Source organism: Limanda limanda, chromosome 19 (assembly GCF_963576545.1).
Source record: "Limanda limanda chromosome 19, fLimLim1.1, whole genome shotgun sequence".
NCBI classification, from domain to species: domain Eukaryota; kingdom Metazoa; phylum Chordata; class Actinopteri; order Pleuronectiformes; family Pleuronectidae; genus Limanda; species Limanda limanda.
This window is the reverse complement of record NC_083654.1, coordinates 17,948,656-17,972,208: the sequence shown is the minus strand read 5'-3', so window position 1 is coordinate 17,972,208 and position 23,553 is coordinate 17,948,656. Positions and strand designations below refer to the sequence as shown.

Sequence of the window (23,553 nt, the reverse complement as noted above, 5' to 3'; positions counted from 1 at the left end):
AATGACTGCTATCACAAAACGGAACCATTTCCTATTTGAAAGAAAAACGGAAACAAAAAAATAATAACATGATATCGGGCAGACAGCGTTACTTTTTGTTTCTGTCGCCGTTTTTAAAAATATCATAACATTTTTATGTTGGTTTGTTTTTTTAGTGTTCAACACTTTGCAGCAAAAAAACAAGGAGTACATTTCTCCTTCAAAGTAAATATTATTAACAATATTCAGTGACAAGGTGTCTTGCTGAGTCACTGTCATGTCCCGATGCCTTCGTGTCCGTTCCGACATTCCTCTCGTTCATGCAGTTCATCGATGAATTTCATTTATAGGCAACGAAAACTCCGCTTCAGTTTTGACGTCATCAGGAAATTTTTACGGTGAGATTTTCTGGACATTTTAAAAAAAATCATTTTTCCTCCGAGCTTAAGTGTCTTCATTATAGTAATACAAACGGAAGAAATTATAATATTATCATTATTATAATAATACATTTAGGGCTGAGTCCTGTACAGTACAATAATAAACAAAATCCATTTTCAAGATATTGCTTTTGGAGACACTCCTCAATGTAAAGTGTATATATTTACATAACTTGGCACTGTACAGCTTCCCCTCTCGACCGCCCCCCCCCCCCCCTCAGTGTCTCATTCCTGTCACGTCTCTTGTCAGTTTACCGCACGGGGACATTGCAGGCTTGTCCCTTTTTAGCAGAGGCATTTGGGAAAGAAAAAAAAAAAGAAATCTCGTCAAATATCACAATTTCCTTTTTGAAACATTCTCCATGGCAACCAGGAACAGAGTCGAAAGACAAGAAAAGATGCTAAGTCCCCGTCCCCTCCCAATATACAGTATACACCGCCCCACCCGTCTCACAGAATATAAGAAAATATGACCATCACGATACATTTCATGTTAAGTATTGTTTTCCATAGTTTTCTTAAAACTGTTAATTGCCATCGAGCCCTTAATTTTTTTTTCTTTTTTTTTTAAAAAGGTATATTTTTCAAGAAATCTGGCAGAGTACAGACACACAATAAAAGTGTGTACGCACGCACGCACACACTCGCACGCAAGGCCGCCCGGAGAGCACAGCTGTGTAAGGCGTAACTGTTAAAGCCAGTGCCCCCCCCCCCTCCGCATGCCTGATTTAGTTAAGCTGGTGAATCATGTTACTTCAAAAAAGAGAGAGGGGCCGAGCTGACTGCCTCACAAGAAAATAAAAAATAAAATAAAACCTCAACAAGACACTTTGACTGACTAAAGCGCACACTCAACCCCCCCCCCCGCCCCCCCCGGCCGCGTCAATAAACACGCCACCCGGCCTCTTCTGTTCCTAAATGAGCAACTACAGTATAACAGGGAAAAGATAATAGACTTTTTTTTTAACTCGCATTTCATTTTTTTTTTTTTCATTTTTTCAGACTGCATCATCAAATACTGTGAGAGTGTTAGTGTGTTTTCATTATAGATACATTACACAGAGCTTCACAATATCCATGGTACCAAAAGTGCAGTTCCACCGCCCCTTGTTCTCTTTCTCATGAGCAGCATCATACATTTCTACGAAGCCACGCCCCCTGCCCACCCCTTCCCCTCCCACCCCTTCCCCTCCGGTCCCGGCGCTGATCTTCTCTCGCTTGTTTGCATTTAGTCATTGCAGCATCGAGCCGATTCTCCAGCATTCACATCACCACTGAATGAAAGGAAGAACCGTCCCTCTCTCCGCCTCTCCGCCCCCCCGAACTCCGTACCACTTGTTTCAATTCATCCGCCCACGTCTGTCACGTTTCAATGCATTTAAGTGCATGGGTTTTTTCTCCTATGTTCGTTTTTTTGTGTTTCGAAAAACAGGTTTTGCATCAAACTACTTAAATAAGCAAGAAGTCTGGGTCAGCTCTCTCTTCGTGCTCCTGGAGAACTTCACTGCCACGGAGTCAGCGCTTCCAAACCCCCTCCACGCTCTCAGGTTTGAGATGACAGTCTTGGAAGAGGTAAACCGGAAGAGGCCCCGAGGGATGCATTGTGGTCCTTAATGGTCAGGCAGCCAGCAATGCTCGTCTCCCCTCTTGCTTTCGCTCCATTTTCCGCACTTGCTCACAAGGTTAAAAGCAGTGTGCTTGACAGGCACGTAGCAACGTTATTTCCTCCCGACGAAATCACCGAAACCAAGCGTCCGCCGCCGTAGCCGCCGGCCTGCGCCCTCCTCCAAGAGATAGCTGACATCTATGGCTGTTGGAAGAACAGACAGAGAAAGAGAAAGGGGGATTAGGAGCTTGGACAGAAGCAGCTGACAGAGGGTGTTGTATCAAAGCAGAGAAACGGTAAAGGTGTCTTTTCTGTTATTTCCACTTTAAAATTCAAGTGCTCAAAAGTCAGACAGAGTCAGCAACATCCAGGAAGCCTCTGGGAACTGTTCCTGAAGTTCTTTTCATCTCCCTGAATCCAGAATTGAAATATTTATTTGTTCTTGTTGCAACTTTCATCCAGAAATGAATGTTGTTTAAATATAAACCCGTTTGCCACATTGGTGAGTTAACTAAAAACTTGAAGCCCAATTAAAAAGTTATCACTGCCCTTAATCTCCTCCTTAAACAAATAGTTTGCTCGTCAGACAACAAACACTTGACCTATGTTTGAGGCCATGATATCATAATGTATGTATCATATTTGATGTGTAGCCTCCATTTGTCTGCATAGGTTTAAAACATCTTTTACAGACTGGCTTTGTGATGTTTGTGATGCCATTTTTCGCTTCTTACTTCTGCTTTGTCAACAAGTCGTGTACAGTTGAAAACTTTTATTAGCAGCGACGCCTGTTTCTATGTAACATCAACTTATAGGAAGTTCCGCTTGTATTTAAAAACTACCAGTACTGGTAAATACTAGGGGTACTGTCACGTTCAACAGCAGTGTTTCGTGATATTGTTCTGGTGTTTGTATCTTGTGTAACGTTTAAATGGTATAATGGGGATTTTCAACAGCTTTGTTACAATTTAAATGCATGAAAAAATAGATAAAGGATCTTTTAGTAACAGTATCAGCAAATGAAAACAACTGTCTCTATCATAGCACAGGAGGAAAGGACTTGGACGAAGCAGCATCGGTTAAAGTGAAGGATGTGCAACATAAAAATGAATGAAAGCTGATCTGATATGGATTCCTTGTCATCCCACAAAAACTTGATCATTCAGATAATGGTGATGAAATGCATTATCCAACATGGTAAAAATGATAAATGATGTCACAGCAAATGATTTGAGTATTTGACACTCATTCATTCGTTGACCTACCCCCCTGCTTCGATCCCGGTCCCTCACCATTCTTCCCGGGAGTTTTGTGCAGCAGATCCAACAGAATCTTGTTCAGCCGGTCCCTCTGGGCCTCCCTCTTGCCCAGCACCGGGTGGTGTAACGGCGAGGAGGCAGAGGAGGACGGGAGTTCCAGCATCTCTCCGATCCTCTCGGCGGTAACCTCATCCAGCTCCTTGCGCTCCGCAGCCTCCCGTCCTTCCTCTTCCTCATCCTCATCATCGTCATCCTCCTCTCCCTCCCCTTCCTGCTCCGTTCTCCTGGGCTTCGCTGAGTTCACTTCAGGATCCTCGGGAGCCGTGTCCATGTCGTCCTCCGCTCCTCTCCCTTCTTCCGTCTCTGGTGGGAAGTCGTCCCCCCGCTCGCAGGAAGAGCCGTCGTCCTCGCCGCCTCCGGCGCCTTTCGGTCGCTCGCTCTTCCAGGCCGAGCGGCCGCCGTTCCTCTTGTAGTTGTCAGGAACGTAATGAGGCTGCAGAAAAGTCAGATTTACACTCGGTTCGAAATAATGTTTGTAAAAAGTTTTATGCAGCTGATTTAGATTTCAGATAATGGCAATTTGTGAATAATGAATGAAATCAATGCAATAAAGTAAAGAAACCAGAGAGGAGGTTTGAAAAGTTAAAGTTTCCTGACACAGACCTCAATGAATTGTAATGTATTTTACACTGGACAGAATAACTTGAATATACTGTATGTCGTCAACATACCAACAGCAATAACAAAATTGCAGAACAGGTTTTTGATGCGGTTGCGTGTCAGCTCTTGAGGTTTTTCTCAGTTATTTCTCTGGTTAGAAATACCTTCACCTGTTATTGTGTTACAGGAAGTCTCAACACTGTCAGCAAGATGAGCCGCCCTTGCAAATGTGCCCGGGGCTGTAATATTACCTCCGCTCTTAAAATATCCTTCAGTGTTTAGTAATCAGCTACAGATGCCAACACAGCAGCTACCCGCCCCGTCAGGAACAAACCCCCCCCCCCCCCCCCCCCCAACCCCCACCACGCTCACCGAGAAGTCTCTTTTAGGCGCCAGCCGCTTGGGGAAGTGGTTGAAGGCGTACAGCTTGGTGCAGACTGGGTAGCGGTTACGATGGATCTTGTAGAACAGGTGAGCCGACTTGTCCAGGCGGTAATCGCAGATGTAAACATCCTGCTCTTTCACGCCCTTTGGCCGACCTGAATGAAGAAAAGGAAATCTTTATTATCAAAGAACTGCTGCAGGTTACGTCATTTTAAAAATACTTTTTCTTTATCAGCACTGTCCTACTTCTTATCCATAATTACACACATTGAGCCTGTAAGGAGCTTTAATCAAAAAGCACAGGAGCCTGAGCAGTAGCTCTTCAAAGAATTAGTCCGTCACAGAAGATGCAGTGAGTCATACATTAGACGAAGGTTTGTGTGTGTGTGTGTGTTTTTCCCCCTCACCCTTGCAGTAAGTGTAGAGATCGAGGACACAGCAGGTTCCCACCACTGCCTCCAGGGGGATGATCTCGTAGAGCGGCATCCGGAACAGCTCATTCTGGTAGAACCGTCGTGATGGAGAATGATGCGTCTCGTGAGGACGGAAGTAGTGGTGGCCAAAGGCAAACCTCTCACCCCTTCAGAGATGGAGCAGACAGGGACAGAATATTAAACACTTTGACACAACTCCACACTCAATGACAACTTTATCTTTCTCACAGTCAGACGTGTTTAGGGCATCATCTGGTTGAACTTACTTTTCATTCTTCCAGAGTTTCTCAATTCGGAAGATGTCAAGCTTATCTCGGTTGATGTGGGACAGGAGACGGTAAGACTGTCTGACGGGCTGGCCCTCAGGTGTGCGTCGGCTGTCTCTCATCAGATACACACAGTCGCCTGCACAACAGACACACACACACCGACTTGTAACTTGTCTGCAACCGTACATTTCACAGGAAATTGACTGCTTAACAACCAAGTCCCTTGACAGATAGAGTGTTAGACAACTCAGGTCAGTCCTTTGGAGAGGATTGCTTTGTCATGACATCAGAATGAAAACCTGTGTTTCTGACATCTCTGGTTAAATGTTTCGAACCGGTTTAACCTCTGACCACATGCAACACACCCGCAACCTCTTGTAGAGTGATGTCATGTTACATCACTGCAGGGCCGTTAGGAGTTAAACCACTGGAGGTCAGCAAACTCAAGATTTTCAAGAGCTGTTAAAATGCTCTAAAAGTTGAGAGCAAACCTTTCTCAGCATCTATGAGCTCATGGCTGCAGGTTTCAAGTGTTTCTTTACCTTGATGTAGCAGCAGTTCGTCCCTCAGGAGGCAGATGTAGTAGATAGAGCCGGCCTGAGCGTAGCTGGGCTGGGGAATCATGGGGACTTCCTGTAATGATGTAAGTGAGATTAGAAGAGGTCGCTGAGCCAGTTCAGTATTCATGGCAGTTTTTTGGCGGAGATAAACGTACCCCGTCTACAGGCCGAGGGTCACACTGCTCACACAGGTAGTGCTCTACCTCGGTCTCCAGCCGCATACAGTCAAAGTGCTGCCATACCTGCAATGATAAAAAAAAATTGCTGAAATCACACATAGTAAAAAATGGGTGGCTGACTTGATTACTCTCCGGCTGATTCGGTTAACACTCGAGAGCTCTGCATCACTGACAAGGACAGAAGCGTTTGTCCTCTCCTAAGAGTTGGTGATTCACGACTGTGGTTGTTCCGTCGATATTTGTTACCATCCTTGTTTTCTTTGTCTAAAAATAAATATACACAAAAGGACCGACTGCAGAAAATCTCTTTGACAAAGTGCTTCATAGTCAGGTGTTAAGTCTCAGGAGAAACACACTCACTGAAACAACAAAAAGGGGAAAGGTAAAACTATAGATTTGTTCAGTTGTATGCGTTTGACCCGTTGCTTCTCACCATGCACTTTTCACACTGGATCATCAGGCCTTCGTCCTTGTACATTCCACAGATGCAGCGGATGATGTCGTCGTCCTTGTCGTGGGACCCCGGCCCCCCTCCTCCTCCGTGGTCCCGCTCCAGTGAATCCGAGCTGTCGGCCTCGCTGGCAGTCTCGCCCACGATCTCATCAATCTGGACGGCGGCTTCGTGGCGAGCGCTGTAGTAGGCTTTCCGCAACCGACACACGTCCCTGCCCACTGATGACTTCCTGCCGTAATATTTCTGGTGGGAAAACAAGACGGTCGTAAAAGAGCAGCTACTTCCTTGCTCTGCCAAAAACAATAAATCGTCAGGAAATCATTGTGAAGCTGCTGCTGAAGGTTTGTTCGGACACACAGCAGGATCTCACAGACAGCATGAACAGAGGAGATAAATCTTACTAGAATAATTTACATTTGACTCCAGAATTACACCTTCGCTGTTCAAACAGTCAGATAAGACTTCTCTGTGCAGAGCAACAGACACTTTGCTGCAGAACAAAGGTCATTTCCTCTGCAACTGCCAAAACTTCACCTACGGGGACAACACCCAGCGGCTTTCAATTTAACAATCAACCACATTCCACTCACGCATTTTTCAGTCTGCCAAAAAAAAAAAGAGGCCCCGGGACCCTGGGGTCAATCTAATTCAGACGTCCCCATCAAACTTCTCTGAATGGAAGCGTACGCTCCTCTGAGAGGTTTCAAGTGGCACTTGTTTTAACTGCTACGCTATACAGATGTAAATAGAAAGGACCTGCTACGCGTCAGGAGTCATGTAGTTACATCCCATTAGGGAGGTTTTTGTGTGGGAACGAAGAGAGGGAAGCGATGACTGAGTGGGAGGACGAACGCCTCGGAGCTGCACAGAAACAGCTTAAATTATCATTCTGATGAGGCCTCTTGATTTTGATTGCGCAAAGAATCTGGGATCATACTCGGGAGTTAGTGAAAAACTGGATTCCACAGCAGCTTTAGCTTTTATGCATTCATCAGATCTATGTTTATAATGATTGTTGGTTAAAAAACATACAGATATGTAACACTGATTGAGCATTGAGTTGAAAGAAAAATATTGTAAATTATGATCAATGACAAATATAACGATGCTGGTACAAATTCGTTAAAAAACAGATGTTTGTTTGTCTGTTATCACCAGCTTATAGTTTCTAGACTCTTTCCCAGGATAACACAATCCTCTTGAAGATCTAAACCTGCCTAGAAGAACCAAGAACTAAATGTTGTTCATGTAAAACAGCTCCAAATGTAAAATAAATCCCTGCTCCGAAAGAAAGTATTCTTGTAACGTTTAGGAACTATCAACTTGATGATTATGTGGTTTAATAGCACGGATCAAAAAACCCTGGAGTGCAGCTCGGGCCAGAAGTTTCTGTCTGCTAGAAAAAAAAGTCCAACCCAAACTCGACAGTCAATTGTTTTTATGGTTTTGTTGTGGTTTCCCAAATCACAGGCATGTGCAGCATAAAAATATCAAGAGGGAAGCTCCGCCAATGTGGTCGAACCCGACTTGAACCCGCACATCATTACAAACATACTTTTTCCGAACCTAATATATGTCACTTTACAAAACAAAGAAACTTGTAGACACGGCTAGACATAGGGATCAGTGAATGAGAGAACAAAGTAAGTTAAAGGAGGAACAAAACTTCCCCTAAATACTCATCTTCTGGCAGCAACGTGTGCAGCTCAACTGACAGAACGATTTAAATTATGTATGAATGCAGAAGCAAATGCTCTTTCTGCAGTTCTCATTGTAAAAGGAAGGGGATCGTTAACGCAGCCTACCTCAGCATTGCGGAACACTTTGAGCATGTCCGTGTCGAACGCTTCAACCGTCTTGTAGTGGCCCGTGAGGATCTGCTTCTCGATGGTGCTCAGGTCCAGAGGGTCAGACACCTTCTCATAGTACTGGCTGTTCCTGATGGTGCAAACACAGTGGTGTTAGCCTCTGAAAATGTGGCTTTAATAATGAAATACACATCAGGTAGAGCAACAATAAGTCAATGGGTCTACAGATGACACAGCGGAAATCAAACTCCCGACCACAACGGTGTATGGGCTGTTATTGTTTCGACACAGAAGTGATTATATCAATACTGGATGAGTAAATCAAAGCAGGCGCTGTCATGGCTCAAAGCGTTCGGAGGAAGATAAAGTGTTCGACTATGTGGGTGTTGTACACTGATGGACCAGATAACACTGTGCTGTCTGGATAACAGTCAAACATTATGAATGAACCAGGCGACATGCGGGTTTAAACTCTTACCTCTTCCGTGAAGGAAGATTCACCAGAGGAGCAGCAAGCGTCTGACCGGCAGAATCTGAGGGACAGAAACACATTAATGTCAACATCTTTTCTTTCACCACATTACCAAAGAGACGGATGTGTTTTAGAGGCCTGTTGAGGTGGATAGTGGGGTCACATATTCAGCACCATTAACTGTTCTAGAATCAAACTCTAGCTTCTCTGTGTGGCACCTGGTTGTTATTATCACTTGTTTCAAAGTAAGAGAGAAGCATCCTTTTCTGGAAATAGCTTGTGCGTGTGTGTGCCAGCGATTGAAACAAAGGGGAAGCTTCATAGAGGGCACGAGAATAGACAGACACAGCTGGGAATTTCATTGGTTATCTATACAAAGCATCACACGGTAAGAAACTGACCCTTGTAGCTGGTGATCATGTCACAAATCTCTTTGAAGATGTGGGCGAGGCGAGCAGTGCGCGTGACTTCTGTGTTTTCCTCGGCAGCGGCGAGTCTCCGCGTACGAACCGACCGTGACGTCTGTAGAGCGGAGAACTGCGTCTGGAACACATCTGGAAACCAGAGATGAACAGAGGAGCAAATCAGGCTTTTATTTTATTACAGTTCAGTGACGTCATTTTAGATCACATACACTGATCAGTGAATATCTGCTGCCTGTGTTGAATGAATTCAATCTGAAACATTAGGTATCACTTGTTTTGTGATTTAAAATGTATTTTAACTAAATCTCGGATTCTCCATAGCTTCATGCTTGAATAGATCAAAACAACATTGATTTGCTCCAACATTTAAAACAGTTACTGATTTTAATGTTGCTTGCATGTGTTAGTTACATTCTCTGCAAATTGTGTGCAGTTTTATTGCTATAACATGTCTATCACATCTCAGTTGTGGCCACTAAAACGTTTTTTTCTTCCCTAGCCTCTTCACACCTTTAAACTCACCCGACTTAATGTTGCCGTCGTCGCGGATGACTCCTCCCCAGCGTGTGTATATGGAAAGGCTGCTGGAGTCCCGCTCTTTCTCGCCCTCTCTCTTCAGCAGCTCCTGTTTTTCCCTCATCTTCTCCCAGTTCCTCAGGAGGAACACTCGGTGCTTCAACACAAAGTTTCTGGTGAGCGAGGGAGAGAAAACGGTGTGAAGAAGACAGCTTGTGAATGTGCGCTCACACCTCATACTTGAAATAGCAAATATACAGATTGCTCTCCGGTGGAATTTGTTTTGATAAATTGGAATATTTAAATACCACAATTCTATCAAGGGAGGCAGCACTAAATTCAATTTTAGATATTAAACCAAGTGCTGTTTTAGTCTGAAATAATTCAATAAGTCATAGTTTGCATTAAAGCTTTGCAGGAATGCAATACAGACAAAACATGTTAATGATCACATGTGCACAACATGCTTTTAGTTCTGTTTCTCTTGTGTGTCTCTTTGGTGTCAGTTTGTGTGTGTGTGTATTTACCTCTCTCTGTTGGACATGGGCTTCATGAGATGAGGGTAAAACTTGTTGCTGTCACTCGACTCTTCCTCCTGATAAAAAGACAGTTGTACAAAAGCATTACTCTTGATTTCTTTTACTCAAACCTAAACTGAGAATGACTGAAAACCTATATTTAGCAACTAGCAACTACAGATGAAAAGAAGTTTTATTTTTAAAACTTCAAAAACTGTGCAAAATGTTGCTATGGAAGAATCAAACATTGTACACGTGAACTGATACTAACACAAGTTCATAGTATTTGTAAGTGCGTTGATTACTTACTCGTTTCTTGAGCTGGTGTTTGGATTTCCTTTTCTCTTTAAGTCGACCGAGCCGCCGAGTCCCCCCCGTCTTCGGAGGCAGGCCGTTAATGCGTTGGCTTTTCCCACCGATGATACCCCGGCAGCCTTCTGAGCCACAGTTACAGACTTGCTGTAGGGCAGAGAAAGAGACAGAGTTGTACTAAGCAGGGAAAGGGTCTGAAATTGAAACTGCTGCGAGTACAGCTCTGAACAAAGTGTTATTCCGTGAAGAGGTCAAAGTGGTTGTTGGTGCTTCACCTGCTCTTCTGTGTTGAAGGAATGGAAGTTGTAGTCGTAGGTGAGCTCAATGCCGCTGTCGATCTCCTTCAGCGCAAAGAGACCAATTCTGTAAACCCCGTTCACGGACCTAAGAGAGGAAGCACAGACACACAGAATGAGTTAATGCGTAAAACTACAATAAACTTCTGTGTATATGAAAATATGAGGTTAAAGAAAACTCAATATTAAGACAGATAATTTTATACAGTCCCCTTCTGGCTGCAAAAGGCTAAAGTGTTTTGTGACCTGTCAGGAAGCAACTGGGTCTCGTACCAAAGAGGTACCATCCTCTCCCTCAAGTCAAGTTTCCAAGTTTCTGTCCCGACTTGAAAGTTAATGTTTAAATATGGATGTCAGTGGGCCAATTTAAAGGTAAGACATTTTAAAATTTGAACAAAAAGAGAAAAGGACAGCCAGGTTTTCATTTGCTCGAATTGGCAACCTCTCAACACATCGTAACCCCCCCCCCTTTTCTCGCCTTTTCAAACCAAGCAGTGCTCCAGGTTTTAGCCTTTCTTCTAAGAATAAAGTGCACTATTCTGCCTGCCAGCCACTTCATAATTTATTCCTTCTATAGGGGTAAAAAGCTGGTTCAGCGCATTGTCTTCAGGCACTACAGCTGTATCTAAGGCCCCGCTGCATGTAATCTCTCTTCTGTGACAAGATGGATGACTCGTCAGGCTTTGTGGGGAAAATCCTCCATCCTTGTGGTGCCTTTTATTTCAGCCCAGCCACTATACATTACACACACAGACTCGCACAGACCAGTGGCCTAGATTATGAGCAGGTCTACGCTGGAGGGTAGAGGGTACGGTTGGATAGTTGACTCTCAAGGTCGTTAGCGGTCCAAAATCAAATCCTCTCCAGTGACACGTGGCGCAGATTCACCAAACACAGCAAACCGCGACTAAAGCAAAACCAAGCTGGTTTCACTTCGTAACATCGGGCACGGCGAAGCCCGTTCTGCCAGGGCTCTGATTGCAGTGGATTTAGCCATGCTGGGAGAACAATCCCTCAGGAAACCAGTGAATTGTTTTGGCGTGGTGCAAGGCCTTTAAGCCATTTAGGTCTCTGAACACTGGCAGAGTGTGACAGAGGTGATCTCATCAGATTACCACCACAAAACCACATTAATAAGGTTAGGGTTTCCAGGCACAGCGTTCTCATTAACAACCAAGTGCACCTGCTACACGTGTCCCTTTTAGAGCTGGTGTATGACGCCTAAACTAGGACAACACCATATTCACCAGCATCCACTGTGACGATTTAACCGAATCCAAGGATAAAGGGATTTTACTCCATCGCTGTGACAAATCCACACAGCTTCCAAAAACTTCTAAACATAACAAAGAATTCCTGCGATAATAAGGGAATATAACACTGATACAAATAAGGCCATTTACATGAATTAACGTACAAATGCTCAGTTCTTAAACTACATGAGGTGCTGAGAATATCAAATACACAGGATACATTTTGTGCTTTGGATGGCCTGGTCTCTATTTTGATTCATCATTAGTTCTTTGCTGAATATCTTACTGGTTTAATTCAGGTGCTTCCAGTAAAGTGAGTTTGCCTCTTGCAGCGAGAATATGAAATTATCCATCTCATCCAAATCATCAAGCCCACAAACGGAGAGCAATTAAGAGAAACTATCTAGTTAATGGGCTGGTTTATTTTCCAGTTCATTAACTTTAAACGCCAGAAGAATTCGGAAAACAAAATGTTCAGCTTCTCCCACTGTCCTCTAACAACGGTTCAGCAAATGTCTCACTGTCACTTGCTCATATATGAAGAACATTCACATATGGAGAACACAGCAGCACATTTGCTGGGTCCTGCATGTTCATGATAGAAAAATGTGTTTGTTTGCGGCATATCGACACCAACATCTGCCTTTATTGCCAAAAGCTCTCGAGTCTCGTCGTCTTTCCAATTTGACACATTTGTCGGCAGCTTCTACCTACGTGTATGGCGCCTTTTCCATTCTGAGTTATGTGTATTCTTACAGTTTTGCATCTGCTGCATATTAGAATCATCATCAACACATCCACTCGCTCGCTGAGCTTTTCCTGGCATATTCTCACATGGACATTGTACTTTGGGTGCCGGCAAAGGAAGTTCCAGAAAATGCCTTGAGTAACTATCTCAGACATTTGCGTACCTACACTCAGCCTCTTCAGAAAATGTAAGTGCATGTCTGAAAGCAGCTTATGAATGTTGATGCACCAGACAGTCCTTAAATCATATACCCTTCTCTTATCGGACTCCTAATGGTCGGCGTTACCATTCACATAGTGGGAGTGAACGCAGTATATTTGTGCTCACGCTTGTTCCGGAAATGGCTTAAGCCAAAATCTGTGGTTTTGTTCAGAACCCAAAGGCACCAAAAGGACACATGTAGGGAACTGGTGTAAAGCTGATATGACACCCACCACTTCTGCATCTCACAGTTGGGTTCACAGCTGTGGTTTATGAAGCGCGCCTCATTGCCCATTCGATAGCTGTCGATCACCATGCCGCTATCCAGGTTCAGACAGTAGTTGCCACTGTGGGCAAAGTACTGCTCCATCATTCGGCTCCTAAATCAGGGAAAGAGCAAAGAAGAAGAAGGTTCAAAGAGAGAATATCACCCATTTCTAAATAAGTACTGAAATGAGAAAGTGAAAAAGTCTAAACAAGAGTATGAGAATATTCTAAATCATCTGACGTCCACATACATAGTTAAATAAGAATATCTTGCATAATGTATCTCACCTGAACTCCTGTTCGCTAACAACCTCTCCCAGGTACTCGATGATAAATTGTCCAGAGCGGAGAGACTCCTTGGTGCGGATGCCCCAGCCCTTGCCCTCAGCGCGGAACCGCTCCAGACACTGGACCCAGTCGTGTTTCTGGATATGCTGGTTGTCACAGAGCTCACCACACGGACAGGTGCTTTGAGAGCACTCTGCAAAGCTCATCCTGGAAGAAACACAATTGAACACAAGTTAAATGTTAACTAAACAAAAGAACTCCAAAGCGTCATTATGTATGAAACAGCATCTTGGTTTTTGATAATAACTAGAATAACAATTTCTGCATGTGTCTTTACCTATTCAGGCAATCATCCAGGCAGCCTTTCTCATTTGAGCCCTCAGGACCCCTACAGCTGCATGTCGTTGTTTCATATCCAGAGAGAGGCTTCACGTCCACATAGACATCTGTGACACAAACAGAAGATTACCACTTCACATTCAAAGCTGTGGCCAGCAGTGAGAGCATTAAGTATTTTTAATTCCTGTTTTGTAAACAACGCTCATGTAACTAATGACAGCAAGAGTCAAAGCAACCGAGGGAGGGATCAACAGAGAAGTGGCAACAGAACTGACCGAGGGACGAGCCAGATACTCACTTGATCTGATCTTTTTATACAGGGGGACATCGGGCCTCTTGTAAAGCTGAAACACAAGAGTGAACACAAGGGGCGTTAAATGACGAGCGGCCTGGGACTTTTTTAAACTACCCATCAGTTGCTCATTCCGAGAATGGAAAAGCCCTAAAAGACAATTAGCACTCAATGTGATGGATCACCTGATCGTGTTTCCACAGCCATAAGATGTCGTAAGGCAACTGGAAGTCAATACGCTTCTGTCGCAGGTACTTCCCTGTAAAATCAAACCAGGGGAAATGTAGAAGGAGGAAGTCATTTTTTAACACATGCTGTACATTTATCACAGCTGTATAGACATACTGTATGTAAATAAGAAGTTTGACCTGTTGATGTATATTTGGACATCTTGTAATGGCTGAAAATATACATTTGTGGTAACTGAAGAAGAAGTGTTCTCATGCACTGAAGTAAAAAAGTATTTCAAGGTTCTACTCAACAATGTTTGCGTGATTAGAAACATTATTTTTAGACTGATCATTCAAACATGGTCATATCCTTTGTTTTAAACATACGAAGTGCTGTGCAAAATGTGACCCAGACTCACCAACATGTATAGGAGCTGGAAACAACCCATAGTCATGTTCCCCAGGTATGTATTCCAGCTTCTCTTTCTTTAGCTGCAGAAGTTGACTCCGGGGACTACAGGGTGTGGAGAGAAAGAGAGCAATGTAAAGACAGATTTGATGCTGTCCAGACCTACTATATATATTGTGCTAGTATCTTAAAAACCAATAGAATATTTTGATTTTGATTTCCTTTCCACTCACTCTTGTGTCTTGTACACGTCAGAGTAGAGGCCCGCCTTCTGGAACTTCTTTTTTGGAGGTCTCGCTGGTCTCTTCTCCCGTTGGCTGGGTATGGAAATGGGTGGAGCTTGTTCCCTTGAGACAGTGCCTGGGCGTTCTGGGGAGACGGGGCCATCTGGCTTGTTTTCCATTGAGCTAAAAATAGAACCATGACTTGGTTTCTAGTGGCAATTGGATGCAATAAATGTTCCTATATAAACCAGCATTGAGTCCACACATTAGTATTTACTGTGAATCACTGTCTGTGTGCCAGAGCTGAAACTCTCAGCTGTTAAGGTTAACATGCAATATGGTGAACAGTTGCTTACCCACGAAAATGCTGGAGCTCCTCCTGAGTAAGCCAGCTTCTTCCTGTGCCAGTTTTGGCCCTTGCCACCAGGTTTCCCAGGTTTCCCAGGTTCTCCTCTCTGTCTGGCAGGCGCTCCTCAGTCTCTATTACCTCCCCGTCCTCTTCTTCCTCTTCTTCTTCTTCCTCATCCTCGTCTCCCTCCCATTGCTTCCTTTTCTGGCTTTTTCGACGCTGTCCCTGAACTACTGCCTCAATGGCATCAGTCACAGTGTCCCCCTCCCAGCCCCTGGACCCGGCAGGCCGTTCTCCCGCTCTGTCCCTCTGTCGGGTCGGGTTCGACTCAACGACAGGGGGTGGTGATGGCGGTGGGGAGGGTAACGGGTATTTCCTGGGACGTCCGGGGCCCCTCTTCTTCACCACATTGTTTCCTGTACGAGCCTGTCTCTGCAGTTTCTTGGCACGTAGGATTTTGTTGACATGGTGCAGGCTGTGCTTGGATGGCTGTGCCCGGTGGGAGTGGTGGGGCGGGGAGTCATCCAGGCAGCAGTCCTGAGAGGGAGAGAGGCAGGAGGAGGAGGCCGAGCTGTGGGAGTGAAACAGAGAAGGCTGGTGATGGTGCTGCTGCCGGTGGTGCAGGGATCCTTCGGGACCATCGGGGGTCGGGAGGGCAACCCCTCTTGCCTGAATACTTGTTGACCCTGTGGGAGAAAAAAACACAGCAAACTAATGCTAAGTATATATAAAAGCACTCAGCACACATTCTTAGGATTTATGAGTGACACGAGCACTGCTGACACGGTCACAGTCAGGAAACTAACATCCCATGACTGTCTCAGCTGTGTCTCAACCAAACCGCAAAGTCAACAGTAAGATTTGTTTGACAGAGCCAAACATCAGGTAATTGGTTAACACAGCATTACAGATCATATTATCCCTACTTGGCTGATATTTTAGACAGGCATTTAGGGTTAAATGAACGGGAGCTGCCTTTTCATTATTTACTTTAGCTTCTCTTAATTTTTCTCTGACTCACACCATCACCTTCCATCCTCAAATCTCTTTCTTTTAATCTTTCCCTTTTCGTTCCTTGCACAAATATATTATATTACAAGGAAGCAAAGAGAAAACTGTTTAAGAAAGTGTTAAATCATTCAAAATAATGTTTTGGGATTAATACATTCTTAAATATTAGTGTAGTAAGTAGATCAATACCATTCATATTGCTTAGCCCTTGCTCAGTGAGCGGGTTCCCCCATGTCCCCATCTCCCTTTCATCTTTGCTCCCTTTTTTCCCTCATCACTCTCTCCCCAACCTCTTCTGTTAGTGTGCATCCATCGGCCTCCATCATTCCCCACTTGTCTGGTGTCCCAGTCCACCTTTGACCTCCACTATCTCCATGATGCAGTCTGCGACTTCTGACTGACCCCAAGTCCTGAGCTATAATCCAGGATTACCCTGTCTTGGTTTGAACTGCACCATACAGCCTCTTACTGCCTCCCATCTCCCTGTGAGCCATGAACATAAATATAACTCAATACTCACATTTAAACTCAAAGACAGACACATCACTGTTAGCCAGGGGGACACTGGTGGTCTTACAGCGGCAGTGGCTCAGTCAAGGTGCTGGCTGAAGCTGAGGACTAGGCCTCACATTGTGGGCATTTGAGGGAAATGTCTTCTAAATATAGCATGTTAACAAAACACTCCACCCCTGCAGTAAGATGAGCCCAGGCAGAAACGCTACATCTGCTATGGGCATCCACACTCATAGTGGAGTCGGTTTAAATCATTACACATGTTTTCCTTATTTTTGCCAGAACTGTAACAACTCGTAAGAGCTACCAAATGTCAGACTGCGCATGCACAGGGGTTATCACTGTTTCTTTCAAAGGAATATTTTTTCAGTAGCATATTCCACTGAGTAATTTCTTTGTTCAGATGGGGGACAGCTGACAGAGCTACAGAGACAGAGCCGATCATTTACCAGTCATGTTTGATCCAACCACAACTGAGGTATGGATGGTTTCCGTGGTAATTCTCAACACTCAGAGGGATTTTTCAAGAGAAATAGAGCATTCCCTGAGCAAAGATCAAGCAAGATTTCAGAGCCCACTTGTTCTGCCATCTGGCACACTGCCCACATAAATAGTCCTGGCATCAGGGCTCGATCTATCTGATTCCTACTTGTGCCGGTTTCACCATAGCTGTTCCCAGCCATAAAGCTCATTAGCCAATCACATTCAGCCACACGATTCTTGACACAACAGCATCTGAACTGTATTTGGAAAATTAAGTTGGTGCATAATTGACTTCAATAACCTTTCACAATGTCAAATTTATTTTAGGGATTAAATAATGCTATGCACTGAAGAGTTTATCAAGCTGAAAGTGCATCGAGCTACATGAATTATGTGGAATTTAATACAGTGTGAAGAATGTCAGAAGAACAAATAAATACAAATAATTGCATGTAACTGTTTCTTGTGTTCTTTGCATGTTCTTTTTCACCAAGATTAGCTCTGCAGATTATGCTGTATATGGAATATCAGTTTAAGAGTGAACGTTAACTGTTATTTATACATATACAATTTAACATAATTAAATTTGACTTACCCATCTCTCTCCTTTCTGCTGATGTTGAGCGGTCTTTCCTCATTGGCCGGTCCATGCGGGAAAAGCTGGAGCTCTCCGGGACAGCCTCAGTCTTCCTGCTCCTCCCCCCCTTCAGCGTAGTGCGGGTGAGAGCAGAGGCAAAGAGATTTGTGAAGTTTGGAGAATCATGGGCTCCAGGCTCGACATCCTCTGTGGGTGTGAGAGGCTCCTCGTCTTCGCTGTCCGAGCAGCCGGCTGGGTCTTCGGCCCGTCCCTCTGAGAAGGGACCCTGGCCAGGCATCACGTGACCCCGGGAAAGCTTAGAGTAGTCCGCCTCAGAGCTGCCCATCCTGAACCAGGACTCCACTGGGTGGTGGCCTTTTGAGCTACTACCCAATGCGAGCCTGGAGGGGCCTAGACAGGACATTGAGCTCTCTTTGCGCTTGTACCTTTCTGCAGAAGAGGTTGAGGAAGAAGAAGGGGAGTTGGCCGAGGTGGAAGCAGTTGGCTTGCCGGCACTGGTGCTGGAGGTGTCTCGGCCAAAGCGGCATCTTTGTAAAGACTCGGCCATTCCCAAACTGCCAACTCGCTCTCCTTTCCCTGATGCTCCACTGTCAGATATCCCTGCATTAGCCCGGCTCCCTGATCCACTTCTTGACGCTTCCTCTCTGTCCTCCTCGGCACCGCGCTCTCTGTGTTTGTGCCTGTGTTTGTGTTTGTGGTGCCAGTTGAAGGAAAGCTCAGAGGACATGGGTGGGTAAAGGACAGGGGACCTCGCTCCTCCAAGGAACTCCTGCCTGAGCAGCTTGTGTTTTTTCTTGTGAAATTTGGAGGGGTTCAGCAGGAGATGTGAGGGGTGATGATGATGCATATAAGATGTTGGGGGAGGAGGAGGGAAGGATGGCGAGTGGTGAGAGTGATGGGATTGGGCTGTGTGGGGTGCCTGGTGGTGTGGGTGGGGATAAAGAGCACTAGCTCCAGGATAGCCTCTGTAATAGCCCAACCCCAGGGGCCCGGAGGAGTAAGGAACGCTGTAGGAGGGGTGATAGAAGCCTCCGCTGGACAGTGGGAATCCAAGGCCAGGTAAAAAAGGAACCTCAGACATGGACTCCCTCAGTTTAGGAGGCCGTCCCCTTTTCTTCTTCATGTCTGGTTTTCGAACATAGTGCATTGGGTCACAAGAGTATGCAGGATGGGAGTAGAAGCTACCAAAGTTTACTCTGAAGATTGTAGGCAGGAGGTCCCTGTGGACATAATGATGTGGAGGTGGGCCACCTGGGCCTCCTATGCCCCCGCCGGCCCTGCTCCCCACCCCTGGCCCTCTACTTGTTCCCGCACCGATGCCTATTCCACTGCCGAGCCGGTGCCCTGTGGTACGGTGTGCTATCCGTATTTCACTCAGTCTCACAACAATATCGTCCAACTCAGCAAGAAAGTCTGGGTCATGTCGGCGGGAGCGAAGTTGCAGATACTTCTTCTTGCGTTTCCTCTTTTGTCTTTTTAGCTTATCGTAGCCGGGACACCCGTGGCTGCGGCGTTTACATTTGTGCTTATGTTTCTCCTTGTGTCCCAATAAAGAAGCGGCGGGGGCTGCTGGGTGAGGTCTCCGGGGATCAGGTGATGACCTTGCCCCATGAGGTGATGGAGAGGGTGAGGGATGTTCCATGAGCACAGCAGAGTGTCGCCGCCTGCCTCGAGAATTAATTCCCACTCCTGGACCCATGGCCGAACTGATGACCCCTGGCATTAATAATCCACTGCCCATCCCAGGTGGCAAGCCAATTGCCCCCAAGCCACCCGCTCCTCCCACTTTCTCACCCCGGTCAGAAGTGCTGTTATTATCCGTTCCTATACCACTGTCACTGGGCACTGTCTCCTCGCTGTGTGACTCACTGACTGGTGAGGGAGTGGCCTCTTTTAGCTCACTGAGGGGGGCAGGGGAGGTGGGATGAAGCGGCCGAGGAGGGGAGAGCTTATGATAATGGTAGTGCTGCCTATAATGGTGGTGGTGATGATGGTATCCTCTGTAAGATGCCTTTTTCTGGGAAGCTGCAGCGGCCATAGATGACGAGCCCAGCCCTGTGTTACGAGGATTAGGGGCCGAAAAAGTTGGGGGGGAGAAGGAGAATGTGTTGTGGCTATGATGGGAGTTGGCATAGTGAGCATGACCTGCAAAGTGCACTGAGCCCGGCTCCACAAAGCTGGCATCACTGATGGGACTGTGACCTCCACTGGACTGCGAAAGGGAAGGAGAGGGGAAGACTTCTGAAGAGAGCGGGTGGTGTTGGTGGTGATGGAGAGGGGAGGTGGTGTTTGGGGAGAGGAAAGGTTCTTGTGGAGGCGTAGCGGAGGAATTTGACGCTGCTTTTGGTTTACGGCCTCTCCTCTTACCCATATATATTGTGCCCTTTTTACTGACATTAATTTGTGGCCCAAGTTTTCCCCCAAAAGAAGCTGCCAGAGAGGACAGCGACTGGGTGGTGGCTTCCACCGAACCAACCACCCCACTGGGAGGGCACTTGGGGGGTTCCTCTGGTCTTGGGCCTAACAGGATTTGACTGAGAATGCGTTTCCGTTTCACACTTTTCATCTTATTGATCTTGCCTATAATAGTTTTCATGATGAGCTGCCCGTTTCCTTTACTGCGGAACCGTTTCTCTCCCATGTCTCCTGACTCTGGAGCCAACGTGGGAGGCTGACCCTCCTGTGGTAAGGTAGGGGGAAGGCGCTTGGGACGTCCACGTTTTCTAGGCATGGGCTTAGGGGGGTTGAAGTCCACCTCTGGGTGAAGAACAGGTGGGTCCTGCTCTTCTTTGGACTGTAGCAAAGATGAAAAGACCTTGGAGGGGGCTAGCTTGTTAGGTGGGTGCCCATGGGCCAGGGCATCAAGCCTTGGCATTTTGGACTTTGGCCTTCCCCTTTTCCTAGGCTGGCATGGGAAAAGCAGTGACACTTGACTTTGTGGCACAGGATTTGGTTTGACCTTATTTGGGTTGGGGGGCCGGCCCACTGGTCTTTTAACAGGTGGCAACACAGATTCCAAGCTTGAACATAAAGGCATGGTGGTTTTGCTCTGGTCGAAGGGACTGTCGTGGCCTGTTCTTTGACTGTGCGTCTTGTTCATAAGACGGGACCAGCGGGGTTTCCTTCCCCTGCGTTTTTTAAGGGGTTTGCTGTCCTGCTCTGCAGGAGAGTCTATGGAGGAATCGGGAGAGTCGTCTCTAAGCGGCGTCGGTGGACCATCATCACCATCTTGATCTAATGGAGAAGACGCCCTTTGTCTCACAGGCTCAGGGAGACCACTTGTCCGGCCGGGTCGACTACCATCCCGGTTCGGACTGCGCTTACTTGGACTAGAGCTCTTCCCCCTCTCAACCCGCAGTGACTGATTATTACCCCCCTTGTCCTTCCCTTCTGGCTTTCCTGTTCCTGTTGAGGGAGAGCACTTGGTTAAGTCTCTGGGGCTGTCCCTGTCCTGCTCCAGTTCACTTGCACTGCTTTCCTCTGCTAGTGCAGGACTCTCACGTGCATGGTGTCCTTGCGAGGGAACCGGGGATCCCAGGTGACTCACTGCACTCGCTGTCCTCTGCTCGGCTGAGGTGGTGGAAGAGGATGAAATAGGACAGGATGGCAAGGATGCTGCGTGGGGTTGGCAGTGAGCAGCACGCGACTGGCCCTTCGAAATGCTACTGTTGTCATTGATACTGTCTTTTGAAATGGCTGACTGGCGGTTATTGCCATACGTGAGTGCTGGGCTGCTGCTGCGACTACTGCTGTTGCTGCTGCTCATGCTGTTGCTGATGTGGTTACCGCTGCTGCTACTTGCTTTCCCAGCCCCATCCATGTCCTCCTTTCTCAGCGGTGAATTTTCCATAACACTGTCTTTGTTCCTAGAACCATAGGGCCGACCTGGTGGTCGTGATACGGGAGGTGGTGGAGAAAGGTGCACCATTCTTGAGTATGTGTTCCTATTGGCCATAGCCCTGTCTCGCTGTTTGGCTGTGGGGGCCATGAAGCCTGAGTTTGGGAGAGGAGTGGAGTCAGTCTTTGTGGGTTTGGCTGGCTTTGGGGTCTTTGTTGGTGGACATGTCGCTATGAGTTGAGCTAATTTCTCAGTGACTGTGGGTGCTCCCCAGTTTTGGAGATTCTTGTCCTTGTCTCTCTGACTTTCAGTACTGTAGGCGTATTGGGCCGGTTTTGCACCTTCAAAACTGGGTTCCTTTGATGCAGGTAGTGGTGGAGAAGGTGAGGATGTCCTGGGGTTGAGTTGTGGATTCGGTGCTTTCTTCGAAGAGGAATGCGTTTTACTGTCTGGAGGAGGCCGGTGGAGGTTGACGGGTCTCTCAGATGTGGTGGCTGCTGCTTTTGAGTCTGGCTTTGTGTCCGCCTTGCTATCTATCTTTGGTGAACCCTGGAAAAAAAGACAACAAGAGAGCAAGTGAATAATTAAAACTAATACGTGTCAACTGATGAATAACTTTTGTATTTAGAAATACAGTGCTGAAATTCTAAATTAGACAGATGTATCTAAAAAGACTCTAAACACACTCAAGTCATAAGCTGTCAAAGCTAATACCTAATGACACATTAGAGAGGGTGGTGCTAACACATCCGGCCAGAGACACTCTCAGCTGCAAGTAGAAACTATCAATAAACAATAGTTTTTTTACCCCTTTCTAAAAATTTCAATTCATTGTTGAGATTTTTCTGTCCAAAGCTGTTTTCTGGTCACATCCAGGGGGGGGGGTTATAACCCTCAACTCAATAACATTTAATCAGGGTCAGACTGGGGACAGAGGGGGGAGAGCTAGAGAGAAGGGTCAAGCAGGGGAGGGGGTGGAGAGGACATGGCCAGGCAGAGACAGAGGGAGACCGGAGGAGGCGGTACTTGATGAATAGAGACAGGCAAACAGAGAGCACAAAGAATACTAAAGAACAATTTATGTTGGGCTCTTTATCTGTGCAATAACATGGTGATTACTTCAGTCACCGTGTTGCGGGCCACTGCCTTCCCAGTGAGTGACTGATAACAGCTAAAGAAACTGAGGTAAATAAACACAAGTGTATACACACAAAACAAATATAACGCTTTGGTGAACATGCAGGCTGTCAATCTGCAATGCTTGCTTTTGGCAAAGAATGAATCCAACATTGAGTCAAAGTACATAAATTGATTATGTTCTCCATCCTTACCCTTTTTGCTGGAGCACTCCCATTTACTTGGGAGGGTGACAGGGTGGTGGTGACAGCAGGAGGAGGAGCAGGAGGAGGTGGAGTAGGAGCTTTAGAAGAGGGGGTTGATAAAGACGATGGGGATGGTCTGTTGACACTGGGATTTTTCTCCTTCTCCTTTTCCCTGCCATTTGAAGGACACTGGTTTTGAGTGCCTGGCCCATCACCTGTAGCCGCTGCCCGGTTTCCCCGGGCTCCGCCTCCTCCACGCCCTGTGTGCCTCACCGTGGCCCTGAAGGCTGGACGGCACACATAGTTCTCCAGGATTTTCGGTGGCTTCTTCATGCGCTTTGCTTGAAGGCCAATCTTAAGTTTGACATTGCCCTCGGACAGGCTGCTCTCTTTGATGGAGAAATGTGACTGGTCGCCGCCTCCCGGACCACCAGCACCTTCCCCTCCAGGACCAGCCGAGCCAGTGGCAGCGCCCTCCTTCTCTCTGTCCCTCTTCTTTTCCTCCTCTTCTTCTTTCTTTCCACTTCCTCCATCCTTCTCTCGCTCCCCCGTGGGAGCACCTGAGTTAAGAGGGGGAGGAGTTGCAGTTCCCCCCTGCATCTTCTGATCCATCAGAACTTTAGGGGGTGTACAAGTGGACTAGGGAGGGGATGGTGTGGTAACCAGGTAAGAGTTTT

The 23,553-nt window shown here is 46.3% G+C and overlaps 1 protein-coding gene across 2 annotated transcripts; it reads right to left on the bottom strand.

The window, feature by feature from the left end:
* Nucleotides 1–1,612: 1,612 nt before the first annotated feature.
* On the bottom strand, nt 1,613–23,553 carry ash1l (ash1 (absent, small, or homeotic)-like (Drosophila)). 2 transcript variants are annotated; one of them, XM_061092183.1, is made up of 25 exons: nt 22,886–23,553; nt 17,714–22,103; nt 15,119–15,797; nt 14,772–14,945; nt 14,549–14,643; nt 14,145–14,218; nt 13,966–14,011; nt 13,666–13,774; nt 13,329–13,535; nt 13,007–13,153; nt 10,551–10,659; nt 10,273–10,422; nt 9,973–10,040; nt 9,452–9,618; nt 8,906–9,058; nt 8,511–8,565; nt 8,030–8,162; nt 6,204–6,467; nt 5,747–5,833; nt 5,574–5,664; nt 5,029–5,167; nt 4,736–4,908; nt 4,317–4,483; nt 3,291–3,777; nt 1,613–2,229 (listed from the first exon to the last, which is right to left on the bottom strand). In XM_061092183.1, exons 1-25 carry the CDS (start codon nt 23,486–23,488, stop codon nt 2,138–2,140), a joined length of 8,859 nt encoding a protein of 2,952 aa, XP_060948166.1. In that variant the 5' UTR covers nt 23,489–23,553; the 3' UTR covers nt 1,613–2,137. The 2 variants fall into 2 exon arrangements, with proteins under 2 accessions (XP_060948166.1, XP_060948167.1); XM_061092184.1 differs by having other exon boundaries at nt 3,318–3,777.

Coding starts and splice junctions, on each gene's coding strand:
- ash1l (XM_061092183.1), bottom strand. CDS start 23,488: ATGGATCAGAAGATGCAGGGGGGAACTGCAACTCCTCCCCCTCTTAAC. Junction 10,423..10,550: donor CCTTCAACACAGAAGAGCAG/GTGAAGCACCAA, acceptor TCTGCCCTACAG/CAAGTCTGTAACTGTGGCTC. Junction 6,468..8,029: donor AAGTGTTCCGCAATGCTGAG/GTAGGCTGCGTT, acceptor TTTTCCCACCAG/AAATATTACGGCAGGAAGTC.